General features: G+C 38.1%; 1 protein-coding gene across 12 annotated transcripts in view; it reads right to left on the reverse strand.

Moving 5' to 3' along the window:
- Positions 1 to 15930, reverse strand: part of NUMB (NUMB endocytic adaptor protein) — a 96165-nt gene that overhangs the window by 16650 nt on the left and 63585 nt on the right. For 6 of the 12 annotated variants that reach the window (XM_055807342.1, XM_027795850.2, XM_027795855.2 and 3 more), the window contains exons 3-4: positions 6352 to 6426; positions 975 to 1007 (exon numbers count right to left, since the gene is read on the reverse strand). In XM_055807342.1, the coding sequence (XP_055663317.1) occupies positions 975 to 1007; positions 6352 to 6426 (108 nt within the window). Of the gene's footprint in view, positions 1 to 974; positions 1008 to 6351; positions 6427 to 13409; positions 13548 to 15930 lie in introns of those variants that run through there. The other 6 variants (XM_055807582.1, XM_013304298.3, XM_027795853.2 and 3 more) reach the window with 2 other exon arrangements.

The following is a 15930-nucleotide window of genomic DNA, read 5'->3' on the forward strand; positions in this document are numbered from 1 at the left end:
CATCCCTGTGCGACATGCATCACTATCTGAATGAACATTGAAAAAGGAGCAGCTGAAAAAAACCTTATTTACTCCCCAAGCAAAGCCAAAACAAATTCGTGACCAGAGACTAATCTGCTCCAAAAGACTTTTGTACGTATGGAAGTTACAAACCCGTTAGTTTCTATTTAAGCCAAGATACATTTTATAACAAGATACATCAGAAGCTGATGTTTTACAGGAATTTTAAATGCAGAGGTAGGGAACTGATGAGAGGTAAAAAAGAGAGAGAGCTCTTTCTTTTAGAGGTCTACACGCTCTGCTTTGCAGAGATGTAGACAGCAGGACCACCCAGCTGTCAGTACAGCACATTATTAAGACAGGCAAAGAGTTGCTTCCCTTCACATCTAAGACACTGTCCTCATGAAAACAAGAGCAGTGATAGCAAATTTTTCAGTTACACAGTTGAGTTGCAATTAGAAAAACATAGTAGGTAAACACCTGGTCTCATCTTCGTATACCTTGGATTAGAACTGTGTCAAAAAAGAAAGGTTTAAGAGATAGTATGTATAGGCACGCTGCTTTATGTATAGGCACGCTGCTTTCTTCCAAGGCTAACATCTGGGGCTCAATTCACAATGCCAGGCAGCTGATCGCAAAGCACTTACAAGGCACAGACCCCAACTGTTCTGTAGGTATTTGCCCAGGTGATGTAGACTGGCACAAGTTTAAGGGTTTAAAAGGAAAAATCACATTTTTGGCGGGAAGACCAATCACTTCAGAACACTGGATTTCCAATACAGTCCATACGGATTTTCTGTTTCAGTTTGCTTTTTTTAACCATATTCTTTGTTTGATCAACATACTTCCAAGTAAGTTTTAGAAGTAAAAATTCTGAAATGCATTAGGGACTCTCAACACCCTGATTTTATGGCAGTGCTATACCGGGGATGTAACTCCTTATAGTGCAAGCACAAACGAGGCATTAAACTTACTTTTCCAAAGAAGCCTTTGAAGAACTTCCTTTCCTGGAGGAACAGGGGGGACAAGTCGAGCGCTATTACTGTAGGTAGCTAAAATGTCCCAGGGTTTCAAACCAACAAGCACACACACAAGAATAGGGTTTGGAGGGAAAGGAAGGGGTTTTTAGAGTTATCCATGAGAAGGTGCGACAGGCAAATGTGAAAATAATCCCATGAAAATGCAGATCGAAGGGCACGCACGCAATTCTAATAAGCTACTGCCCTGAAATTGGTGGAAAGAAGAGAACCTCAGCCCCAATTCATGCAAAGTGGTTACTCTGTTTTCATTCTCCCTTGTTTAGTGTCTCTTTTAGTTAGGTTATAAACCAAACTTGGCAGCAGGCATGGTGGTTAAACAATTAAAACGCTGTGCAGGCTCTTGTGAATGCAAAGTTCTAACTCCAGAATTACAGTCAAGTTTGCTCTGCATTGACCACTCACTCCCAAAGCAAACGCTTTGTAAGCTGGAGAAGCATGTATGGCTAGTATAACACACTGCTTCATTTTATTCTGTTTATTCGTTGCTTTGATTTACATGCTACTCTTACACTCCACATCTTCTGCAGTCTTCTCTGAGCAGTGAGGAATTTCATTTTATCTTGTCGTACAACTAAAACACAAATAAGATTCCTTCCTCTTTCACCCTCTCTAAAGCTTTCCAAGGCTTTATACAATATTTACACAAATAATAGATATTAATTCTGCAACTCTGAATTGATAGGCCGAACAAGACCCCTTTAAAGTCAGCTCTAGACAGGGACAGGCAGTTAGGCAAGTGCAAAGATACCAAGACCTGAATTACAACTCCCTAAATTTCTTCAGCCTGAAAGCGATTACACCGATTGCCCAATTCACATTAAGAAAAAGACAGCACACAGTTTTAAGCAAATTTGCATGCATTTTGGTTTAGTGGCTTTATTTTGTTACCAGGCTGTGAAAAGAAAACTGCAAGATCGGAACCGATCTCCTGACAGAACACTTCACCAGGGCTGGTGCTCCATGAGCACAGCCACACGCTGCCCCGTCTTTGAGGGAAGCTGACACGGAGCACATTGCTGTTCTTGCGATCTTTCCAAATTGTTTTGCTTCTAAGAAAGCTATGGTATAATAGTAACAGGGAGGAGGTGGAGAATTGCAGATGAGACAGAGAGCATCTTTGTGACAGCCCCTGACCCCAAATTACCACCATGCAATTCCAACCTGTTGATCGCTGATAACAGTACTATATTAAAAATACTATTACAAATATCCTGAGGCAGTGCCTCAAGAATTGATTGATAAACAAGGTTATATTTAAAAACAAAGCCATGGTTCTGACGCAAGCCAACAAAAGCCAGGAAACACAAAGTTAAGAAGGGAGTGTCGATCTCGATTTTGCATTTCCTGCCTTCTGTTGCCATGTGCCTCTCTGCCTGACGTCCTTCCACACAGCTTTATACTGAGTAACATTATTTATGTCAACTCAGACACTGTATAAAGAACATCTCTAGAGTTCAGCCAGCTGAAAAGCTTAACAATTTTTAGAGGCAGGAATGGTTATGTATTTCAACAGGATATGCTGAACACTAGGAGGGGAACTAATGGATTAATCACAGTGATGTATACATAATGAGAAGGGGCTGGATGCTGCTGCCAAGTTGAGCACTGACTACTGCATTAAACTAAAAACCAGCTTTTTAAAGATAGCAAAAGCTAAAGAGATTCACCAGAAGCTACCTCATTTTTAGGTGATGGTTAATTTTGCCGTCAGCAAAATGCTTGTTAAACAAGATTATTTTTTTAAATAAACTAGACACGGTTAATGGAAAAGGCGTCATGCAAAATGGGTTTTAAAAAACACTAAGTTAATGTAGTTTAGAGATAACTAATGCATGTTTTGAAATATTAAATTATGTCTCTTTACCTGCTAAAACAAGAACATATATTAAAACAAATGCATCATTTAAAACAAAAAGTGGCAAGTTAGAAACCAATACTACAAGCTAAAGCCGATTCAAAATCAAAACATGACATGAGAGAGTATACTTTTGCCTTTATATGATGTTCCCATACCTGAGTCAAATACACTTACGGGGCCCTTACAAAGATATTTTCCAGTTTGCGCTAAATATTCTAAATTCAGTTAAATGTTTCTGAAGAAGCCATTTAGAGCTTAGTGTCCAACTACAAGGATCCTACCAGATATGAAATGTATACACAGTTAGTAATACACCCCTACTATGGGAAAAATGCAAGCTACATTGGTAATACCTACCCTACAAAGGGAAAAATGCAAGCTCCATTGGTAATATAAAATCCCCGTTAATAATACACTGACAGCTGAATATATGTGTTTCTGACCTAGTCGTGAGACTGCAGTGCCATTTTGTCAGACAGAAAACAGGGACATAACTCAAGTTTGTCTTCATCCATTCTAAATATTATAAAATGCAAATTATAGTACTGTTTCAGAGCTATAAAACTGTAACAACAGAATACGGTATGGATGAGGGATTCTCTAGCTAGACATGGCTTCTTTTACTCAGTTGCCAATTAAACAATGCCTGAATAAAATGCTTGCCATCATCTGGCTTCAAGTTCTGCAAAATGCAATGCTCAAACCCAATTATGCCACATTAAACAAGCAGGTAATAATAAAAAAAAAAACCAACTTGAAAGTTTATTTCCCACAATAGAGACACACAGATATTTGTTTGCATCTTTTCTTTCAAAAAGCAAAGCAGAAATGAAGCTATTCCTAAAACCAAGATTAAGACTGTTTCATATTCTTCTTGACAAATGCTATAAAATGTTTTAAAATCCATTAGTCAATTCTAAAATGAACAGACTTCAGTTCCCCAAATGAATTGCAAACTGTTGGAGAGCAAGAATTAAGAGAAAAAAATATATCCATTAAAATAAGCAAAGACAGACAGAACTTAATTTTTAGAGGTTACAAGCTACAAGTATTTAAATTGTGCCTAATTTTTATTGACTGGATTTATAAAACCTACACGTTACCTGCAGAGAAAACAATAAAGATTAAAATAGGCCACAAACATTTTGATGTAGTTTAACCGTATGAAAAGCAAAGTCCAATTTTGCTTAAGCTAGTCTCTGTTTGAGCACTGCAACTCAAACTTGTAATTCTTTCAAGACCAAAAGAAAGCCCATCAAAATAACCAAGTACTGTGAAAGCAAGAGACTACTGAAAAACCCAACCGTTTTCTTATCACATTCCTTGCATGCTGAAACATCATCCAGGGGCTTGGCTTTTGATAATTAAGAGAGGATATTGTACAGAAAAGAGCTTTCAGTAATAGTAGAGTCCTTAAGAAATGCCCCCAGTTTAAAACCTACATGCTGCGGGTAGGAGGGGCAGGGGCTGAATTGCAGTGAGCGGCTCCAAATGAACCTTGGATCTGATGGAGTCTATCAACTAAAGCACACAAAGCAGTTTTGGTAATTTGAATCTTCCTCTTGGGGCCCAATGAGAATTTCACCTCTACTTCTCAACTTCCAAATCCTGACAAAGGAGACAATGCAAATAGCAATCGTAAGAGGTGTTGTGTGCTTGTGTGCAATTTATATAAAGACATCAGAAACTTCAAACAGCAGAAGAAATCAAAATTATCTGAAGAAAAACACTGACTTTATGAGAATGGGTAAACAGATGCCATCCACAATTTGGAATAATGACATAGCACAGAATAGGAAAATGAATTTATTTACTTTCAGAGAATGCACTGTAAAAGTGAAGATATCCAAGCCTGACATCCGAGTCAGTAATTCAGGTGATCAAGAATCACAATCCTGGAATCATCCTGATTCCAGAAGAAACTGGGCACTATGCCTTTACTGTGTCGCGTTACCTATAAGCTTAGCTACACTTAACTGGCTTGTAAGCTTAAGGTTTATTAGAAAAAACCTAGAGAACAACTACTTCACAGCATAGCTCCCCAGGGAAGAGAATGAGAGAAAGCAGATACTACTGCAGTGTTATTTGGTGTGCTAACAGAAAATACTCTGATAGAACAAAAAACAGAAGGGGAAAAAAATTGATACAATTCATTATGTGGTCAGTACTTGCACTTTCAGCTATGTAAAGTAAATCTATAGAATAAAGAAACTCATTTATATTTTGTGTGGCCCTTTTTAATAAAAATCAATCACCAATCACCGTTGGACTGAATGGGAACAGATGGGATGCGGCTTTAACAGGTTGCTATACATTAGCTGACAGAGAAAAGAACGAAAAGACTTGATTTTAATCAGAGCACTAAACCAATTCAGAAACTTTACAGCACAACAGAAGGCAGAAAAGATAACCTATAATCCTCTGTTGTGTGCTACGAAGAAGGGAAGAACAGGTTTAATTGGAAGCCATTTCAGCTCTCCCATCTGGTGAGGAAAAAAAAGTGATGTCCAAGACCAGGTATCTTAAGTTAGCAAAGGTGCATTACAAGTGTTTGATGTACTTTCAGCAACTTTGTTGAGCTGCAAGGATAGAAGAGTTTCTTCCACTAAAGGCATCACTGAAGAATGTATATAGGCTAAGTCACAAGAGAAGTGATGAAAAGGACTGCAGATCTCTATCTCCATTCAAACTTCAAATATGAATGCTTTTTCTCCTTCTGTTCTCTTCAACGTTGTTTTAGCCTCAGTTCCTTGATAGACTGATCACTGCCTTTCTGGAGTTTGCTATTTCCGCAGGATTTTATGGTAATACTACTGCAGGAAAGAGATGACGAAACCCCTTCAAATGAGCCACAGAAATACAAAGAGCTTTGAACGAGTGCCATTTACAGCAGCAAACGTTCACAGAAGCCAAACTAAGAGCAGCCCACTTCATGACATATCAGAATTAGGCAGCCTTCAGGCCACTTTGAGCAGATGCAAGCCAGATTATTTCATGCATGACTAAAATGTTGCAGTGCATTAGAAAAAAGCAGCCTAAATCAAGTAATATTTTGTATAATAACGGTGAATTAAGTCACTATTAAAGTGGCAGGCAACAGAGGGAGAGAGAGAGGGGGAGAGAGGAAAAGAGAGAGAGGGAGAAAGAACTGTTAAGAAACAATGGCTGAAGTCCCATGTGGGTACCAACTTAGTCTGAAAGGTCACAGAGGATTTTTTACACATTTGTTTTGCAAATAGTTTCTGCAAGTAGAAAGAACAGTTGTAACTCTCTCCCTCTCATCATCAGATTAGCACGTCCCCCTAACTGCAGCAGTGCTCTCAAACTGGCCAACTGTTCTCCTAACATGGGTCAAAAGTTCAGTCTTTAGCTGGGGCACTGCTGCCGACCGAACCTTTTCCAGTAATGCTCACAGCCCCAAAGCCAACTTTTTCATGAAACAAATATACATACAGATTTCAGTCTCTTCACAGCATCTTCACAGATATGCATTCCTCTGGATTCATCCACTTCGACATGTCCCAAGTACTGCAGGAAAGACAGCAGGGAGAGAAAAGCTTAACAGTGGCTCCTTAAACTCCCTGGGTTTAAAAATCCAGTCTGAATTCATGTCAGTACAGCCGAGATGACAGACATTTACAGTACTTTGCTAGCCTTCTTTTAAGACCTATACTTGGAGGTTTGCTTTGTATTCACATGGGGCACCAGCATCAGTAGAAAAGCATAATACATCTAGAAATTTTGAGGGAAAGACAGACTTTCCTTACTCAGGGGGTGGTGGGGGTGGTGGAAATTAAACTGAAAAGTAGAACAGTATTTTCCTGCTTATTCAGCATGAGCTTTAGTCACTTTTTTATACTAGTGTAGCATGAAAACCTTAAGTCAATATAGAGATGACTATGAATAAATTACTTTTGAATAATGACAAATGCACTAAGTATTAAAAACTGCACTATACTACATGGTAAGATGTCCAAGTACAGATATGTCAACGTTGCAAACAGAAAACGTCATTCTTTTTTTTTCTTTTTTCCCCTCCTTTTTTAAAAAATTGTAAACCAAAATTTTTTGTCTTCATTACAACACCAGTCTTTCATGTGGATACTGAAACATTCCTCATTCTCACAAAAAATTGTTTAAAATATCAGTTTTCTGTAAATTCATCTTATCAAGTACTACTTAAAAAAACCAGCAAAACAACAGCGAATAGAAACTGCAAGCTTCAAAGCTTTTAAATTAATAACCCAGAATAGTATTAGCCTATAGAGAAAGCAATTTCAAGAAATACATCGAAGTATAGTGCTCAGGGTACTGTGGATAGTTTCATTTCACATTCTGTGGAAAAAAAGCAAGCTCCAGTTTTCCAGTTTCTCCCCACTTTTTTCAATCATAGTTCCTTTTGGTAAGGGAAGTAAATGTTCTCTCAGAAGCATTCACATCCTTATTCAAAGTGCTTAACTCTTGAAGAAATCCATAGAAATTATTCAGTAAAAGCTTTCTGAAATTTTGTAATAAGAGGTATAGGTCAAAGAAACTTAACCCAGTTTGTGTGTCTTACATTGTAAGAACTGTATGTAATTCAGCATGTATATTCTAGACTAGCTAGAGGGTGAAGAAACAGTTTTAAAATATCAGAATCAATGCTTGTGTCACTTACTGCAGTGGCAAACCCAGGCTTAATTATCTATTGGGAAGTCCCACTCCATTACAGAATATTCTGTCATGAGTTATTTGCAATCTCCCAGCTTTTGTTTCACTATTCAGGATACCATACTTAACTAGATGGACAAAAAAGTTTCACTCTTTAGCACCATACTGAAGCACTCTATCACAATAACATAACAGAATCCACTAAACTGACAAACTCACTGTTTTAAAGATTTAACGGAAATTTGAAAGTTGAGATTTTTTTCACGCAAGGCAGGATGCTCCAAAAGATACTCTACTTATCACCTACATATCATTAAGCTGCTGAAAGATTTAAAAGATCTTAAGTGACAGAGGGGTTTAACATTAAATCTCACTATGTGGCACTCTTAAAACAGCGTAAATCTGGATGGAACAATTCTGCAAGCATTTCATTTAAACTAGCCCTCGCAGCTGGAGAACAGCTTGTGAAATAAATTACATAGAAACTAGAAGGTAAATAAAAGAGATCTGACACTTTAGAGCTTTTTCAAAACGAGCTCTGTGACGCTGAAGCCTCATAATTGAATGCTGGAGCTGCCAAAACAGCAACTGTACTCCCTCAGCTGAGCTTGCTGAACAGTTGCACAAGATCTGAATTTCTCCAGAACACACACTAACTAGAAAATTTTCATCCTAAAAATACACAAATAGTAACAACTAAAGATGCATTGACTATGTGTCTGGAAGTACATATTTATATCAAACAGATTTATATCTACAATATTGTAGCTGGATCTTCAGTTCTGCCACAGCTCCTCTGGAACTTCCAGAGATGCAGAAATTCTGTGGTTGTGCACAGTTGTCATGGGAAAGTTTTGGGTTTAGTTAACTTCAGAAAGTTTGTCAACTTCTCTTTAAAAAAAGGGGCTGGAGGGTAGGGGGGTGGCAGGCAGGCCAGTATAGACATGAACAATGCTGAGGTTTATAGAGGACAGAAAAAAAAAAAAAAGATGTATGTATGGAATAAGGCATCTAGTTTGCATGACCACTAAGTATCATACAAGTAAGAGGACAACTTTCGGCTTTCCTGAGCTATCTGCACATCTCATTTACCCCAGCGTAGGCAAAATGTTTCCAACTGAAGATCCAAACCATTCAGTTCCCTGCACTTGGCAACCTGCCTTTTGCTTGGAAAAGGGAGAAGCAGAGCAGGGTAAATATTGCCTCATGTCACACTCCAAAACAGACAACCATTTTCCCCTGTGTTGCCAAACCTCTATTCAAGTCCCATGCTCCAACTTTCAGCAATCAGTCATGCCACTGCTGCCAGAGACAGCAAGTTTAGCTGCAGATTTCAATACCGCTTCCACTCCAGTGAATGGGGACATTATTACACATATCAAGTGCATCTACCCACACCAAAAGGGTACAATCCACAGACCTCATTGAGCATCAATCAATTCTGAATTATAAAAGAAATTACACTGTGACACAATACTTCTTTATGATATAAGGACAAAAGGTGCTTTGTTTGCACTTACACTTTACATTTTAAGCCCTTCATCAGAAAACACTTGTTCGTCCCATTGCACCATTTTTGCAGATGCCAGAAGCTCATCGCTATCAGTATCAGTGGCTTTGTACATTTCACAAGCAGTTTCAAAATTCTTCCTGGTTTGTTTGGTTTTTTTCCTGGGGTGGTGTGGTGGTGTGTTAATTCCTTATAGATACCAATACATTTTTAAGTTTCTTTCTTATAAAAATAACTTTCAACTGTATGACCAGAACACTGCGGTCCTCCTCTTCTTTTAGCCAAGTGTCCCTTAGGCACCAGGTCCCCTTCCAAGACTTCAGCCTTATTTCTAAAAACTCTTTTCCTCTCACAAGGCTGAGAGTAGACATACACAGCTCCTGTGTCTAACCAGTGCTACAATAATTTATCTGACTTTTAATGGGTAGTAATTAAAGACATTCCTTCAAGAAACTTGGCAAACAGCTCTGCTACAGACTGAGATAATTTCTAGTACCCTTGCATTTTAATCAGAAGTGTTAAATTGTAATTATATCACAACTTAACCTTAAATTTGAAACAGCTCAACTTAATACTGCAATAGCATTTTATGAATGACATTTCAAAATTTAAAAGAGAAGGAAAATATGCCTGCTAGTTAGATTAAGACATGGCCTGCTCCTTACAGCCTGAAATGCAAGTTAAACACCAGAATCTAAGACTTCACAAAAATAAATCATCACCAAGCTCTGTTGTCCCACCACAGAAAAGAGACTACATGGAAACCACTTTAAAAAGCAGACACACAAATCCCACACTTCTATACACAACCTTTCAGGATCTCTGAAAGGAAGTTCCCTTTCAAACTAAAGTAGAAGAAACATACTGTGAAGTGCCTGGGCTGCGACTTGTCCTATGTAAGTAGAATCTCATGCAAATCCATCATCGCATGTTACCACAAACACACTCAAGGACTGGGACACATAATTACTGGGTGCACAAAAATCAATGTGAACTGCACAAACTATGGTGGCTGATGACTTTGCAGAACAGTAAGGAAGGGGTACCCCAGACAAATTTGCAAGGAGCACTCTTGTCACAAAAATCACTGCAGCTAGTATTCCTGAAGAAAGCGAGTACTTTTCCACCATGAAAGTGCACATAGTAGGAATGCAGTATTAATATTGAATGCATTCCTACTTAATTTCCATAGCAACCGATGAATGATAGTCGTGGCATCAGCAATTCTCAGCTGTAAGATGTTCAGTAAGAGATTTAATCATTATATCAGAAATTAACCACCAAAGCTTTTACAGAAATACAAAATCCTTGTGGGCAGAGTCCACATACAAAGTAACATAAAAGCTCTAATCCAATATAGGGGCTGTTGGAGACCACCTTAACAAAACATTTTCAAATAGAGGTATTGCTTATATTAATATTTTCAGAAAAAAAGGATAAGATGATGGTAGAGCAAGTAGTCAAAAAAACATTTTTTTTCCTTTTCACCTCAGGACTTTACGTACTCTTTCACAGATGGTGGTGTTTGGTATCAATCTCCAATCAAATAGAAAGTGATCAACACAGGACAAGTTAAATTGGCACATAGCAAAATGCTCTTAGAACTTGAAAAATGCTTGAGAAACTTTATTCTTCTTCAATATCTTAAACTTTTTCCAACTTTCCATCTAAAAATCAACAACTTAAGTAACCATATCAAGTGGTCTTGGTGAAGCTGTCCTGCCTTCACCCAAATATACACTATTGAAATTGCTCCTAAGAAAACATCATGGGCTGATATATCAGGTCAGAAACACAGATCTATCACCCACGTCCTAGTACAAGAAACGCTGCCCTGATCTGCTTGCTTTGTTTTAATTTCTTTTGCAAATACTTGGCTGAGGCAGTTTTCAAAATTTCAACGTTCAGCAATAATAGCTGGCTCAAAGAAAGATCTTTGACCAGAACTCCTTTGACCTGAACAACTCACTCAAGCCAGTTTTGTTTGTTCGAGCTTGGTGATATGCTGTTACAGTCTCTCTTCCAGACAGACACAGCTACACAAATCATTGAAGTTCCCTCTGTATCAGCAGATGTTCACATGCACTGTTTTATTTGCAATAACAGATTAGGTTCTTCAGATTACATTTGAAACCAGACGGACACAGGAAATGAGTTTAATGTAAACCTTGGCCAAGGTGTCCCATGCTAGGGAACTAGCTGCCACGGAGAGAAGCACACCACCATTTCCTTGCTATTTTTCCTAGAAGCACTGACATTCCTCTTTTTTCCTCTGCATAAATACTGTTCTCTCTACAACGGGGGTATTATTTGTAACAGTAGGACTGACTACTTGGCATCTGGATGTGTAGATAAGCTTCTGGAATTGGCATTGCTTAAGAATTAAAGCCTGAGCTTCACCGTTTCACAGTGAAATGCTGTCTTGCAACTAGACACAAGTTTAAATCCAGAAAGCCTGGGTACATCTTAAAGCTGAGCTACTTTGCCACTGCCTTCTGTAAGATTTACATTCCAGTGCTCAATGCTTTATTTCTCTCTTCTCACACCCATGCTCCTGCTTTTTAATTTATCTGGTTGAAACAGATGTTTGCTTAGACAGAGCTGTAGAAGCCCAGACAAGAGAAACTCCACCATCAAGCATCCACAAACTAAGCTTAATTCTGCTTAGTCAAAGCTACACATTGGTTACAATGCCACACATGTCCTTAGAATCTAACTTCTTCCACTTCCGTAAGTTACCAGAAATTACTATGTCTCATCAGCCTGTTAAACCCCTCAACACAGGAGCTGTAACAGACAATGACTGCTAAATGTCTCTGAACAGTTGTGGGTCAAAAGAATCTAAAGACAAAGTAGTAAGCTATACCAGTAGTTCCGTGTCTCCTCACATCACACCCACCTAAAAGCCACACCGTGCATTTCACTTACTGGTTCTCATACCATATTTATCAGTGTGAACAGAAACAACACTGTGAAGGAATAACAAACGTTTCCAGTTAGGACTACTGAAGATTAAGTAGCAAAGCTCAACAGAGGATACACAAATGCTACATTCTTCATATTCCCACAAATCCCTAAAACAAGACAGAGAAGGAACTCGGGAGGTTATGTAGGACAGCACTTGCCTCAAGGCAGGATCTACTTCCACATCTACACAGAGAAATCAGCCTTGAAGTATTATGACATTTCTGTAACTTGAGATCAATAGGGTAGACCTTCTACTCTATGGCTTACATGCCTGGCTACTAGAAAGGGAGGTTGTTGTTAATGCATATCCTAAATTTCCCTTGATGAGGCTTACAGCCACCATTTCTCCTAGCCCCTATACAGCTTCACGTACGTACTGACAGACTCAGTTTTCAATCATTTGCTCTGATGTGCAATTCCTACTTTTCCAGGAATTCAGCACTAGTAAATACAATTATATTTTTCTTACATTAAAAAAAGGGGGGGAAAAAAAAAAGGAAAATCAGGTGTTGATAGCACAAAGTTTTAAAAACACACTGCACAGGTGCACATTGTACCTTTTCTTCAAGTCTTGTAAAAAATTTAGTTTCCACTTATGACACTGGAAATCGCCTGATTTTAAAAAAACAAACCACCCAGAATTAAAAAGTATAACCCAATGAAAACTTTTTGATTTCCAACACCTAAATTACATTTAAAATAAATATTCCTGCAAGGACATCCAAACCACTTTTATGGCTCTAAACCTTAATAGCTGTATCTTTAAAACAATTTGAAGTTTACTAAGTAATTTAAGAATTTGACCCTGGCCAAAGACAGGATGGTTTTAGAACTGAGTAAAGAAGCTTCATTTAACACTTGTTTGCAAGGCTATTTGAACAAAACCAAGGGTTGGGCACAAGTGTGAAAAGTTTAAACACTAAGGATTGCATTACATTCTTTTTAATCATGACAAAAACGCATAGGAATATATTGGAGGCAAGTGTCACACCTGTTATAGCCACCATTCTTTTATAATTAGCTGTTTTCAAGCTTTTATCCTGTGATCTTAAATACTGCAGGATTTTTAAAATGTACCTTTGTTTGCTGCTGGGTTAGCAGTCAACAGAAATGGTTATTGTTCATTGCTGACATCAGTTCATGCCTTAAAAGGTAGGGATTTCTACTGTTTAATGCGTAAAACTGTGCAACATTTCAGAAATCAGCAGATTTGTCACATTACCTTAAAAATACTTAACATAGTTTCCAAAGACTATTCCAGCACCCCAAGCTTTCACAGTCAAAAATATCACATGCCTAACAAAGGCACTTCAGCATCAACATGCTAGTAAACTCTTTCACAGCTACTATTATTTCAAAGTAGCAAAATAAAAGCCACAGTTACCTGTGTTGAGTACCAGTCTTTCTGATCCGGAGGAACAGAATGGCATGCAAACTGTATTTATGAACTGATTAAAAATAAGAAGTTACTTTTAATGTAAGAATTATAAATTTGACATTAAGCAACAAAGTTCAATATTTAAATTCCAAAACTAAAGACGACAACTGTGCAGCTACGAGCGGTATGAGAGGACACAGCAAAGTGACAGAAATGGCCTGTTTCCTACTGATTGTGCTCAGCCTAATGACATAAGATGCTGTCAAGTCACAGGGACACCCAGGGATGAGAACTGACACTCACTCCCAGTAAGGATACTCAACAGGGCTCAGTGTAAGTTGTTGCCTTTCCTTCTCTATCTGCTTGAATACAGAGCAATACAGTGTCCTCCAAACATCTCCCACCAAAGCAAGGGCTAGATAGGAAACAGCTGACAACTATTTACTCTGGAAAGTCAATCCTTTTATGTGTGAATGTACAACTGTATCCATGCAACTTTTATTTGTCAACACTAACACAGAAATCAAGATTCAGTGGACAGGCTAATTCACATGATACCAGACATCCAGCTGCAAATCCTGGACTTCAAAAACACAAATGTGGTTAGTTACTCTTCCACATGGACTTTTTTCACTGATATCTTTAGTCTTCCAGCTGGAATAAACAGAATAAAAAAATGCAAGTAAACTTGCAGGCTACAGGCAACAGTAGCCTTAGATGCATTAAGGTCAAAAGAGACTGACCACCAAAATCATGAAAGTCACAAAATCCAAGACAGATGCAACTTCTGCGTCTTCTAGAATGATCGGTAAGCATCAGTTATTAATATTCTGTTTAACATATCCAGTTGGTTAGAACCACCAAGAATTTGCAAATGTTTGGTTTCTTTAAGTAGAGGGAAATGACCTAAATCTTCTGATATAAATTTCACAGGCCAGTTACTCTGAAGTGCATTTGTATGAATAAAAACTACTTACCCAGAGGGACATTTGAAAAGGCATTCAGACAAAAGAAGCCCTAGTGTCAAATATTTTACTCATTAAAACATACAACTGCTGTACGTTCTCTGTAAGGTAGCATCTGGAGCAAGAAAGCAAGTTTGAAAATGTTTATGTCAATGAACTTCGTTTTTTGCAATTATGAAGTATAAAGATTATGCAAAAATAAATTATAGCACTGATAAGCACAGCCATAACGTCTGTTAGAATAATCTACTTCTGAATAGTTTAAATACAATGTCTCTAAGTTCCTTATACATTACATACATCTGGCACAGTTTTTCTCTCAGAGGGAAGAATTACTACTGAAACATGGTAGTTACTTTTTAGTTTGTTAGGACAGTGGAAGAGAACTCACGCCTGAAAATATACTTCTGCACAGATTTTCCAGCAGCTATAAAAGTGCCACTTTTAATAACAGGGCAACTCTGAGAACATCTGTAAAAGCTGCAATGTACCATGCCTTCACACCACAAAAGTCAAGAGAACAATACCACTACATTCACAATGGAATAGCAGAAGTCTGCAAGTCACACTTGTCCAAACACAAGTTTAACATCCTTTTCATACTTTTGCTGACAGGCAGGCACCTGTCTCTCTGCTGATGCAGTGGAGTTCAAAAAAACCATTCAGTTGTACACTCCAGCACCCTGGCTCTTCTTTCAATATTACTTTAGTGGATTCAGAACAGTGTATGCAGAAGAGCACTGCAATAAAGTCAGTAGCCATTCCAAGGCCCTATTCAGAATGTGTCATATTACCACCTCAAGCATGGTTAGATATCCAGCACGGTGAAGATATCTGTAAATACATCCTACACACACTAAAATGAATGACAGAAAATAGGATCAGTAGCTGCTTACATACAACACAGACACTACAAATAGTGGAAAAACACAACACTGTTAAACAAAAAAAACCCAAACAAAAGGAAGTGTTATTGCCTAAAAGTAACAGTATATGCCCAGGATTATCACCACCTCCAAATTTGTCAGCCAGCACTGGAGAGAACCAACTGTGCATCAAATCCACTCCCCTGAATTTTAAAGCAACAATGTAATAGGAATCTTGCCAATATCTTCCACAGAGCATCTTCTCTACCAAAATCAAGATAATCCATCGATGTATCGGATTTGCTCAAAATCCAGCAGCACACTTAGACTTTAATTAACAATATGGATCAGCTGTGAATGTAGCACAAGAAGAGCTTCAAGAACTGTGCCACACAGATATTCTCTCAATAATATTAAATCTGTTTACAGCGCAGCATCCTCAAAGCACAGTGAATGACCAGTTAGTGTAGTCCCTGTCCAACACTAACAGAATGAAGCCTGAAGGCACGATGAAATCCTATTTGCAACACAATTTTCAAAGTGCTTCCACATGTTCTGTAGTATCTAAAAAAGGATAAATCTATGCTAGCACTCTACAAACACCTCAACTCTGGGCAAAACATGAATGCCTAAAGGCATGAAGTTAAGCCACAAACCAACTTAACAGTACTTTTAGATAGTGACATATCTTTCACC

Source organism: Falco peregrinus, chromosome 1 (assembly GCF_023634155.1).
Source record: "Falco peregrinus isolate bFalPer1 chromosome 1, bFalPer1.pri, whole genome shotgun sequence".
NCBI lineage: Eukaryota > Metazoa > Chordata > Aves > Falconiformes > Falconidae > Falco > Falco peregrinus.